This window comes from Anolis sagrei, chromosome 3, assembly GCF_037176765.1.
Source record: "Anolis sagrei isolate rAnoSag1 chromosome 3, rAnoSag1.mat, whole genome shotgun sequence".
Classification (NCBI taxonomy): Eukaryota; Metazoa; Chordata; class Lepidosauria; order Squamata; family Dactyloidae; genus Anolis; species Anolis sagrei.
In genome coordinates this window covers 206,102,583-206,113,675 of record NC_090023.1, presented here as the reverse complement: position 1 = coordinate 206,113,675, position 11,093 = coordinate 206,102,583, and the positions used below count along the sequence as shown (strand labels likewise).

The following is an 11,093-nucleotide window of genomic DNA, read 5'->3' as shown; positions in this document are numbered from 1 at the left end:
AGGATAACAGAACCAGAGGTCGATTTAATGGCAGTTAACAGGAAACAAATCCCTTCCTGCGCATAATTATGTTTCAAAGTGGTATACAATCTTACAAAATGAACAAAGCCCCATTAAAACCACACTGAAATACAATTATACAATTGCTGAAAATAGTAATCAATTTACGATCAGAAGCTGAACATATAGTTCTCAAGTTGATATTGTCTGAACAAAGGATCATTAGAAAAACAGTCCCTTCAGATAGACACTACTTTTTATAGAAAAGAGTTTTGAAATACAATGGGGCCTTAGTATCTCCTCTGGAGCTTGGTTCCAGGACCAAAATCAAAATCTGTGGATGTTCATGTTCCATTATATGCAAATAGCATTGTAAAACAGGGTCCCTTATATTTTAAAACAAGGTTTGTTTCTTGATTTTTTTTTTAAAAAAATCCAAATCATGGCTGCTTGAATCCATAGATGCAGATTCTGGATTCTGCATCTATAAGGTCTGACTATATTGTCACAACCCCATCTAACATTAGCCTGAGCACACTAAACCACCGGCTTTCAAAACTTTTTTCCACTTGCGATCTTTCTGCCTCAGGCATTTTTATGTGATCCTAGGTATATAGGTATAAAGAGGTATAAAAACTAAATATTTAAAACCCTAAATCTTTAATGCCTTAAACGGTTCTGGCTCAGTTTACCTGTCCGAACGTATTTCCTGTTACGAATCATCATGAAGTCTAAGATCATCTGGAGAGGCCCTGCTCTCGATCCCACTGTTATAGCAAATGCAATTGGTGGGGATGAGGGACAGGGCTTTCTCAGCAGTGGCCCCTGTCTGTGGAATTCTCTCCCCAGGGATATCAGACTGGCCACCTCCCTCCTGTCTTTCAGAAGGAAACTCAAGACTTGGCTACTGGACCAAGCCTTCGACCACTGAATATCAGCAAGCGAGAAGAAGATTTAAGCAACTGGTGACAATGAATTGACCTGGACCTGGCTTTGGATTTTAAATGGTGTTTTTAATTAATTGCTTTTTAATTAACTGTTTTTAATTAAGTGTTTTAATGTTTTAATTGTATCTGTTGAATGTTTATGTGAAAGCACCAATCGTGCTTGCTGTGAGGCTGCCCTGAGTCCCCCATCGGGGGTGAGAAGAGCGGGATATAAATGTAGGAAATAATAAATTATTGATAGTAAATTGCAGGGCTGATTTTCCTTTTTGTGGAGTACAGCTAAAGCATTTTCTGCAGATTCCACTGTAAACACTGCAGGTTACAGATTCATGTAAATGGGGGGCACAAAGAAATATTTTACTGTCTCCAATTTTTTCCTGAGCCCATTATTGAACCAAGGAGATCCCGTTTAGGGTCAGGATCCACAGTTTAAGAAGCATTGCTTTGGACCAGTAAAACAGTGAAGCACTCACTTCCATATGTTGTTGAACTTTTGCTTTCAGCAGACGTAACCAGCAGACCTACTAGTAAAGAAATTTGGCAGCTGCAGCCCAACAGCATATGGAGGGCGGGATGATTTCCCCTGCTTTAAGCTATCTAGCTGCTTTGGGACTTTTTAAACTTTACAGCCAAAAATTCCTGCCTTAATCCCTGCTCTAGAAATACAAAAACAAGAAGCTTTGAATTTACTTTCCCATAGAATAAAAAACACATAAAATTAGCAAAACCTTGTATAACAGACTAAGAACACATTGGATTTCAATAATTATACAGTGTTATTACTTATAGAAAATACTAATAAAAAGTTTGGCCTGGAAAGGAAGCCAAAACCAACATAAAAAAGAATATTTTTCAAGTAAAAGAAGACAAAAGAAAGTTAATAATCATATCCATCTTGTTATAGTGTACCTTCAATTCATTACCGCTAACCCTAAGGCTAACCTCTCACAGGGTTTTATGGGGCTAAGAGTGTGTGACCTGTGAAGGTTCACCATGTAGAGCCAAACTCTGGTTTGCAATCATAATCCCACCTACTATGCCATATTGGTTCTCTACACCTATAGTAAAGGGAATAGCTTTCCCCTGACATTAAGTCTAGTTGTGTCCAACTCAAGGTGGTGGTGCTCATCTCCATTTCTAAGCCCAAGAGCCGGTGTTGTCCATAGACACCTCCAAGTTCATGTGGCCGGCATGACTACATGGAGCGCCGTTACCTTCCTGCAGACGCAGTGCCCATTGATGTACTCACATTTGCATGTTTTCGAACTGCTAGGTTGTCAGAAGCTGGGCCTAACAGTGGGAGCTCACCCCATTCCCCAGATTTGACCTGCCAACCTTTTGGTTCTCATAGAAAGCTGTAGTCTACCAGCACAGCAATACCAGCAGAGTCCCCCTAACAGTACTCTATGAACACAGATCACATTGTCTGCTTACCACACCACACTTCTCTCAACCTTCCTACCTCATGCTCCCCTATTTTTAAAAAAATGGTGGGACAAATTGCAAAATTTTGAGATTTGGGACATTATTGCAGCATTTCTCAGCTGTGCAGTAAAGCAGTTCCGAGTTGCCCTGTATGCATATGTCTCTTTGTATCTCCCATCATAATAAATAAGGATGACATAATAAATATAGCCTTATAACACATGTTGCCTAGGGATGGTGCAGTTGTGCCAAATGTCGTTTTATGGTGCTGGGCCAACAGAACTCCAAGGGTTCAAAATGGTGTCTATTTGAATTGAGTGCACCACATCACAATTAATGGCATGCCTGCACATTCATAAGGCAATCCTAGTTAACAAATCAGCGCTGCTAGCAAGTGCATGCATAAATGTAGCTGAACACACAGAGCAATACATTTTCCAAAATAAATATCTTGGCAGTATATCCCCCATGAAGAGAAAAAGAGAAACTAGAGTAGCACTAGGAATAAACTATAAAAACATATAGTGACCCTAAAATAAAGGTAAAGGTTTTCTCTTGACATTAAGTCTAGTTGTGTCCGACTCTGGGGTGTAGTCTCATCTCCATTTCTAAGTGAAAGAGCTGGCATTGTCCGTAGACACCTTCTAGGTCATGTGGCCAACATGACTGCATGGAGCACCATTACCTTCCCACAGAAACAGTACCTATTGATCTACTCATATTTTGCATGTTTTTGAATTGCAAGGTTGGTAGAAGCTGGGCCTAACAGCAGGAGCTCACCCTGCTCCCCGGATTCGAACTGCTGACCTTTCGATCAGCAATTTGAACAGCTTAGTGGTTTAACCCACTGCACCACCAGGGGCCCCTGTAGTGACCATATATATTTTAAAGGAAGCGAGCGAAGCAAAAGAGGCAAGTCAGAGTCCTCTCCATACGCTCACTGGAAGTTGAATGGTCACAGCTTGGGAACAAGGAAATGGAGTGGCAAAAAGTGGGGGGAAAATAATCATTCATTGAGAGGCTGCTCCCAACACCTTACAGCCTCTAGAATTACGTTATTAAAAGATGAGCCAGATCCACTAATTTTCCAAAGCACCTTCCATAGGCAACCCCTACATACCTAGCCCTAAGGCACAGTCTTTCATTTTTATTTTTTTCCCATGTGGAAAATGAAATTCAGAATGACAAGAACTGTAATGACAAACAGATACCGACACATCAGAAGTTTATTTTTCATACAAATGAGCAGTTTGGTCTGCTCAGTAATTATTTCTTATCCTTTACACACATCCCAATTTAATTTCTCAAGTTTAGTACTATTGATCCAGGATACACAATTATCAGAAATGTCAAGGACAGGAGTTTCTGTGAGCTGTATGTTACTTTATCCTTGGCTGTACTGAGTAAAAGAAAAGCATCATATTAACTAGCCAGTAATTCCATATTTATTTATTTACTAGCCGTCCCCTGCCACGAGTTGCTGTGACCCAGTTTGGTGATCTGGAAAATAAAGTAATGAGAAAGTGTTGGTTTCTAATATATGTAATTTCTTTATGTTTGTGGGTAAACAGTATTTCTTGTTTCTTTGTCAGTGTTGATGTAGAGTTTATCTGGTTTGCCTACTCTGGAATATGCAACATATAATTGTCCTTCTTTAGGGGTCCCTTTCAAATCTATGATACTATATCTGTGTGTGTGTGAATCATATATATCTATATATACCTATGGTTGGATGGCTCTTTGTCAGATGTTTTCTTGCCCTGGTGAAGGGAGTTGGACTGGATGGTCTTAAGGCAGCATTTCTCAACCTGGGGGTCAGGACCTCTGAAGGGGGGGTCAGCACGAGGGGATGTCAGAAGGGTCGCCAAAGACCACCAGAAAACACACTATTTTCTGGTGGTCATGGGGGTTCTATGTGGGAAGTTTGGCCCAATTCTATCATTGGTGGGGTTCAGAATGCCCTTTGATTGTAGGTGAACTATAAATCCCAGTAACTACAATTCCCAAATGTCAAGGTCTATTTCCCCCAAACACTATCTGTGTTCATATTTAGGCATATGGAGTATTAGTGCCAAGTTTGGTCTAGATCCTTCATTGAGTCCACAGTGCTCTCTGGATGTCGGTGAACTAGAACTCCAAAACTCAAGGTCATCCTCTGTTTCCAAACACTTCTGAAATGGTTTACAAAGTCCCATGGTGCGACTGGAGGAAGTAGTTTTGCGTCGTATGATGGGTTCCATCTGTAAACTGTTTCAGAACTATATAGATGTATCTGATGAGTTCTTTAGACTCAAATGTGCTACAAGATCCCTTTGCATCCATGCTGTGGAATTGTGACTTCGAATTCTTCATGTGGTTGGTTATTATGACCATTGTCCCCTGGGCAATGTCCCTGCAGATAACTAATCCTCTCATACCAGAAGCAACTTGCAGTTTCTCAAGTCGCTCCTAACACCAATAAATAAATAAATAAATAAAAAGAAAGAAAGAAAGAAAGAAAGAAAGAAAGAAAGAAAGAAAGAAAAGGTTTCTTTGATACATTTAATGTACTTTGGGGTAAGAGGGAGAAACGATGCTACTTTTAATGCATACAGCTCCATTTATTAAGCACTACTGAAAGGATGACTATGGAGACTGGCTCCACTTGAGATGAGAGTTTGGAGTACTTTTGCACCTTTTAGGCAATTTACTTTCCCGTATATCACATTGGTTGAATATCACATTTGTGTGCAGTATTTACCCATAAATTTTGCTTCCTATCAACCTAGACCTCTGCTCAGTTCACACTCAATCACCTAACCGAAATAGAAGGATTTTTTTTGTGGCAATACATCACACTCTGCAAAGAGGTGCCACTGATTTCTGATAAATTGTCTGAGAACGCTTCTGCTGCTCCCATCCTCTTTCCCATCAGTTGGATAGTCATTGCACCTTCCTGGCACGACTTAAAGAATTATGTGACACTGACCAGTTGTTTAGTCCATCAATCTTAAGTGCTTGTGTTGAGGCCTATAAAGAATTCCTAGCTCAGGCTTCTCCTCCACCTAGTTCTAGTCATTCATTTCCTTGAACGGCTGTGAAAAATGGATCACAACCTACGCAGGGTCCTAGAGTACTTTTATGTGTCAGATATACCCCATGGATTTGATAATTTGGTAATCATGATAGACTAAATGTGGTATCTGTCCTGCATGACAGCTGCTACAAATGATATTGTCATTATCCAAGACTTGGCTCCTGAAAATGTCCTGCTGTATATTAATTCAGGATCTTGCTTCGGTGCTGGAGTTGCATTCTTAATGTAAAGATATTATATCCAGTATTTCTAAAGCAAGCTAGTATTCAAAGGTTCCAATTTTTTTCCCACAGCAGAAAAAATAATAATAATCAGGAAAACTTAGGATGCTTTAAAGGACTTAAACTGCTGAAACCTTGATTTGTCATGAGATGAGATTTTGATTTGTCATGAGCTTCCCTTGAGCAATCAGAATTCTTTTTAAAAGCATAAATTAGTTCAACTTGATGGAAAGAATGAAAATACAACAGAGCAAATGTGTCAGCTTGAATGTCAGAGCTAGACTAAATTATTCGGATTCCCCAATTCAGTCACTATCTTCAGCTTCTCTACCTCACAGGGTTGTTATTGGAACAAAATGGGAATGTGATTGTATGTTGTCTTGAGATTTATGGAAGAAAAATGAAATATAAAATGGGGCGGGCTTTAGCACAGGTGGTTAATCATCAGCAGCAATAAGATCACACTATTCAAAAGGTTGACAGTTCAAATCCTGGGTCGGAGTGAGCACCCAACCTTCAGCCCAGCTCACTGTCCACCTAAGCAGTTCAAAACCAGCTGTGAGCTGTGAGTAGAGAAATTAGGCACCACTTAAGCGGGGAGGTATTTTACAGCACCATAAAAAGGAAATACCAGTAAATGTGGCGATCAAAGAATGGAGAAAGTCTGTGATCAAGGACTCTTCGTTATAGAGGATGGAATGACAGCATCCTCCTGTGGTTGGAATTGAGCACAACCTCCAGGACACTGAAGCTGGGACAGCATTGAAGCTGAATATATGTTCTGTGATCTGCCCCGAGTTTCCTTCGGGGTGAGAAGGGCAGAATATAAATGCTCTAAATCCATCTATCTAAAAATGCTCTAAATCCATCTATCTAAAAATGCTCTGTTCGTTTTGAGTGACATTATAACACAAAATCCACTGGATGAATTGCCGCCAACTTTGGCCACAAGACACTTACTAACCCAAGGAGTAACCATCACTCAAAACAGTGATGTTGTCATTTGGGAGTTGTAGTTTATGGGTTTTATAGTTCACCTATAATCAAACATTCTGAACTCCACCAATGATGGAACCGAACCAAACTTGGCACACAGGACCCTTATGACCAACAGCAAATACTGGAAGGTATTGAGAGGATACTCAACTTGGGGAGCAATCATAGTCAGAGCCCCTGATGTGTACAGAAATGGCTAAAGAGACTTATTTACATGTGAGGTGGTAACTGTCTGATTTACCCATATCCATTCGTTTTAGTGATGTTTAGAGTAGGCATTCCTGTGGGTGGTCTTGAGTCTCAACGCTCTTTTTTTTCACCAGTATTTCTACTTCATAAAACTTTTATTTTTAATTAATACAATTATCAGGAATTGCACAGTGAATGTGGCTCTTAATGAGATGTGCTACATTATGAAAGGATGTCTATGCCCTATACCACTGGAGAAATTATACCGTTTAGCTGGTATCCCGACTTCCATCAGGAAGTAGCAGCCTGTAATGAAAACACCAAGGCATTGACATTGACAGCCCATCCCGTTTGGATATCAGCCAGCAAGCCAATGCCTTTAATCAAGAAATAGTTTCCTAAGATCTACAGAGATACTCGCAAGAACACCTCATTAACTATATTATCTGTATTATCCAACACAGTTTGCTTCCCACCTGGATCCACAGCTGTTTCAATACAGTGTGATGTTTTGGTCCTAAATTTGTAAATATAGTAATTGCTACATAACGTTACCTTGTATTGAATTGCTTTTTCTGTCGATTTGTTGTAAAACATGATGTTTTGGTGGTTAATTTGTAAAATCATAACGTAATTTGATGTTTAATAGGCTTTTCCTTAATCCCCCCTTATTATCCAACAAGATCACATTGTATACCAACCACATTTAGTGTATTCTTTCTTTTTCTTGTGCCAGGTTTTGTATCATCTGACCTGAAGAACTGCTCCCAAAAACTTCCATTTGTGATGTTTGGTTGATTCCATGTTATATACTCCACTTGTAGTGCCTTGTAAGCTGCATGTAAGCTACATGCACAATGGAGGACCTTCTTATAGTAACACCAGAGGCACTCCAAGTGGCCAGCTACTAGTCAAAGGACATCTAATCAACTATCAAGCTTGCAAACTTAGTGTTTTGTTTGTTTGTTTGCTTGTTAAAAATGCAATACAACTGTTTGGTTTGCTCCTGACACAATAAATAAATAAAATAAAGCTGCCCCAAGTCCCTTCTGGGAGATGGTGGTGGGATATAAATAAAGATTGTTATTGTTATTGTTATTATTCCAAGAAAGGTGTTACAGTAACTGAAATGCAAGTTGACCATCACTTAATTAAAAATGCTGAAATGCTCAGAAACTGTCCACTTGGATTGCTGACAAGAGTGGTATTTTTGCTGTATTGTCGAAGGCTTTCATGGCTGGAATCACTGGGTTGTTGTAGGTTTTTTGGGTTATATGGCCATGTTCTAGAAGCATTCTCTCCTGACATTTTGCCTGCATCTATGGCAAACATCCACAGAGGTTGTGTCCTTTTTGAACAAGCATTTCCAAATGCAGAGTAACTGACATAGGAAAATGGAACGACGACGAGACGGGACAACATTTTTAACAAGGAGATATTATGAATTTATACTTTATTGATATGTTTAATTTTTATTATATGTTATGGTTTTAATTGTATTTATGATGTTGCAAGCATTGATTTTTACCCTGTTGACTGCCTTGAGTCGCCTACGGGCTGAGAAAGACGGTATACAAATACAGTAAATAAATAAATAAATGCAGGCAAAACGTCAGGAGAGAATGCTTCTAGAACATGGCCATATAGCCCGAAAAACCTACAACAATCCAGATATTTTTGCTGTCGGATGGTCCATTATACACAAAAGGTGTTGCATGCAGCCATAAAAATATTTGTGTATAAAATTACTTTCAGGCTGTGTGTATCTGAAACATACACAGATTTCCTCTCTAGACTTGGGTCCCATCTCCAAGATGTCTCACATGTAAAGGTATTGCACTGCAAATTCCAAAACAAACCAAAATTCAAAACATTTGGGATAAAGCAATACCCAAAGACGGAGAAAACAGAGGGTGCATCTACACTGCAGAATTAATGCAGTCTGATGCCACTTTAACTGCCCTGGGAGCTGTGGAATCATCACGCAAGGCTGGGAGAAAGCGAAAGGGCGCGGGGACTACAACTCCCAGACGCCTTTGTACCCGGATCTCTTGACTTGCCAAAGGGAAAGTCAAAGCAGAGGCCTGCCTCTCCCTGGCCCCGGGAATGGATGCCTGCCTTCCTGGCTGGCTGATGGCCGGGCAAGGCGCGGGGATGGAGAAAGCCCTGGCCGCCCAGCTCCTCTCTTTCAACGGGCTCTTCGCTGTTCGCAAGCCCAAAGGGCCCACCTCCGCCGCGGTGCTGAACCAGCTCAAGGACATGCTCCTGGCAGGTACCGCTCCAGCGGGCTGGGCTCGGGTTCACGTGCGTCCACACTGTAGAATGAACGCGGGTTGACACCACTTCGAACACCACGGCTCAGGGACCCTGGGAGCTGCCCTTTTGCAAAGACTTCTCTGCCAAAGAGTGCTGCTGGCGCCTCACTAGACTGCACGTGTCAGGGTTCCATAGCAGTTAAAGCGGCCGCAAACTGCGTTAAGTCTGCAGTGTAGATGCACCCAGAGAGCCCTGATCGTTTCAAGGGAGCAGGGTGAATCATGTGTATTGAGAATCCTAGATACTGCATTTGTTAATTGTAATTTTTAAAAATTCTACAAGAGGGAAATCCACACTGGAATATTAACATCATTATCAACAACAACAATATTAGCCCCCCTGGTGGCACAGCGAGTTAAACCACAGAGCTGCTGAACTTGCTGACCGAAAGGTTGGCGGCTCAAATTCGGGGAGCAGGGTGAGCTTCTGCTGTTAGGCCCAGCTTCTGCCAATCTAGCAGTTTAAAAGCATGCAAAGGGGAGTAGATCAATAGGAACTGCTTCTGCGGGAAGGTAACAATGCGCTATGTAGTCATGCTGGCCACATGACCTTGGACAACACCAGCTCTTCGGTTTAGAAATGGAAATGAGCACCACCCTCCAGAGTCTTTTGCCTCCTGCAGAATTCTGGGGTTTGTAGTTTAGGGAAGGGCCTTTCGTAGCGTATCTCCTATGAACCATCTAGGACAGGGGTCCACAAACCTTTTAAACAGAGGGCCAGGTCACAGTCCCGCAAACTGTTGGAGGGCCGGATTATAATTTGAAAAAACCCATGAATGAATTCCTATGCACGCTGTACATATCTTATTTGTAGTGCAAAAAACACTGATACACAATACAATAATTAAAATGAGGAACAATGTTAAGAAATATAAACTTATTAGTATTTCAATGGGAAATGTGGGCCTGTTTTTGGCCGATGAGATAGAATTGTTGTTGTTGTTGTTGTGTGCTTTTAAGTAGTTTCAGACGTAGGTTGACCCTAAGCGAGGGCCGGGTAAATGACCTTGGGGGGCCGCATCCGACCCCCGGGCCTTAGTTTGAGGACCCCTGGTCTAGGAGCTTAAGATCATCTGAGGAGGCCCTGCTCTCGATCCCGCCTGCCTCGCAAGTGCGATTGGCAGAGACGAAGGACGGGGTCTTCTCAGTGGTGGCCCTCCAGCTATGGAACTCCCTCCCCAGGGATATTAGTTCGGCCTCCTCCCTCCTGACTTTCCAAAAAAAAGTAAAGACCTGGCTCTTTGAGCAAACTTTTGAGAATGCAACGGAATAGATAATACGGAACTATGAATGATGAACATGGAATGGCCAGACGATGTTATAGGATAACGTTTTTAACAGGATGACACCAATGATTATATGCTTTAACGGTTTTTATATATGTTTTATATTGTAATGTTGATTGATTTAATGGCACTTTTATGAATTCCTGACACGGAACTGTGCCGATCTGTAACCCTCCTTGAGTCGCCGTATGGCTGAGAAAGGCGAACTATAAATATAGTAAATAAAGATATAAATAAATACAGTTTTCTTCTAGTGATCTTAGCTGATGTCATCTGTTCAGTGCAGTTTTCTGAATCAATGCCCCAACTAACTTAAGGAACAGACCTAAAAACCAAGACACCAAGATTTTTTTTTTGTTGCACCGTGAATCATTAGCAAACATATGTATTTTTAGTCTGTTTTACATAGGCCGTTTTAGTCCTGTGTATCTGGATGACACTGGGATAGAGAAAGCAATTCAATTCATTGCCTCCCTTGGCTTTAGCACAATAGCCATTCACTTATGATCCAGTTATTATGTATGTTTGTGGAAATTGGACTTTCTCATTGTTAATTATGGAGCAGCTTCCAATCTCATACCTTTCCATAGCCAGCAAGGGACTGAGTTATGCATATAGTCATCTGGAACTCAGCAGTT

The 11,093-nt window shown here is 41.0% G+C and overlaps 1 protein-coding gene across 4 annotated transcripts in view; it reads left to right on the top strand.

Moving 5' to 3' along the window:
* The first annotated feature begins 8,903 nt into the window (after nt 1–8,903).
* Nucleotides 8,904–11,093, top strand: part of TRUB1 (TruB pseudouridine synthase family member 1) — a 56,380-nt gene continuing 54,190 nt past the window's right edge. For 2 of the 4 annotated variants that reach the window (XM_060768489.2, XM_060768488.2), the window contains exon 1: nt 8,904–9,126. In XM_060768489.2, coding sequence (XP_060624472.2) covers nt 8,961–9,126 — 166 coding nt within the window. In that variant the 5' untranslated portion in view covers nt 8,904–8,960. The remainder of the gene's footprint in view (nt 9,127–11,093) is intronic. The other 2 variants (XM_060768487.2, XM_060768486.2) reach the window with 2 other exon arrangements.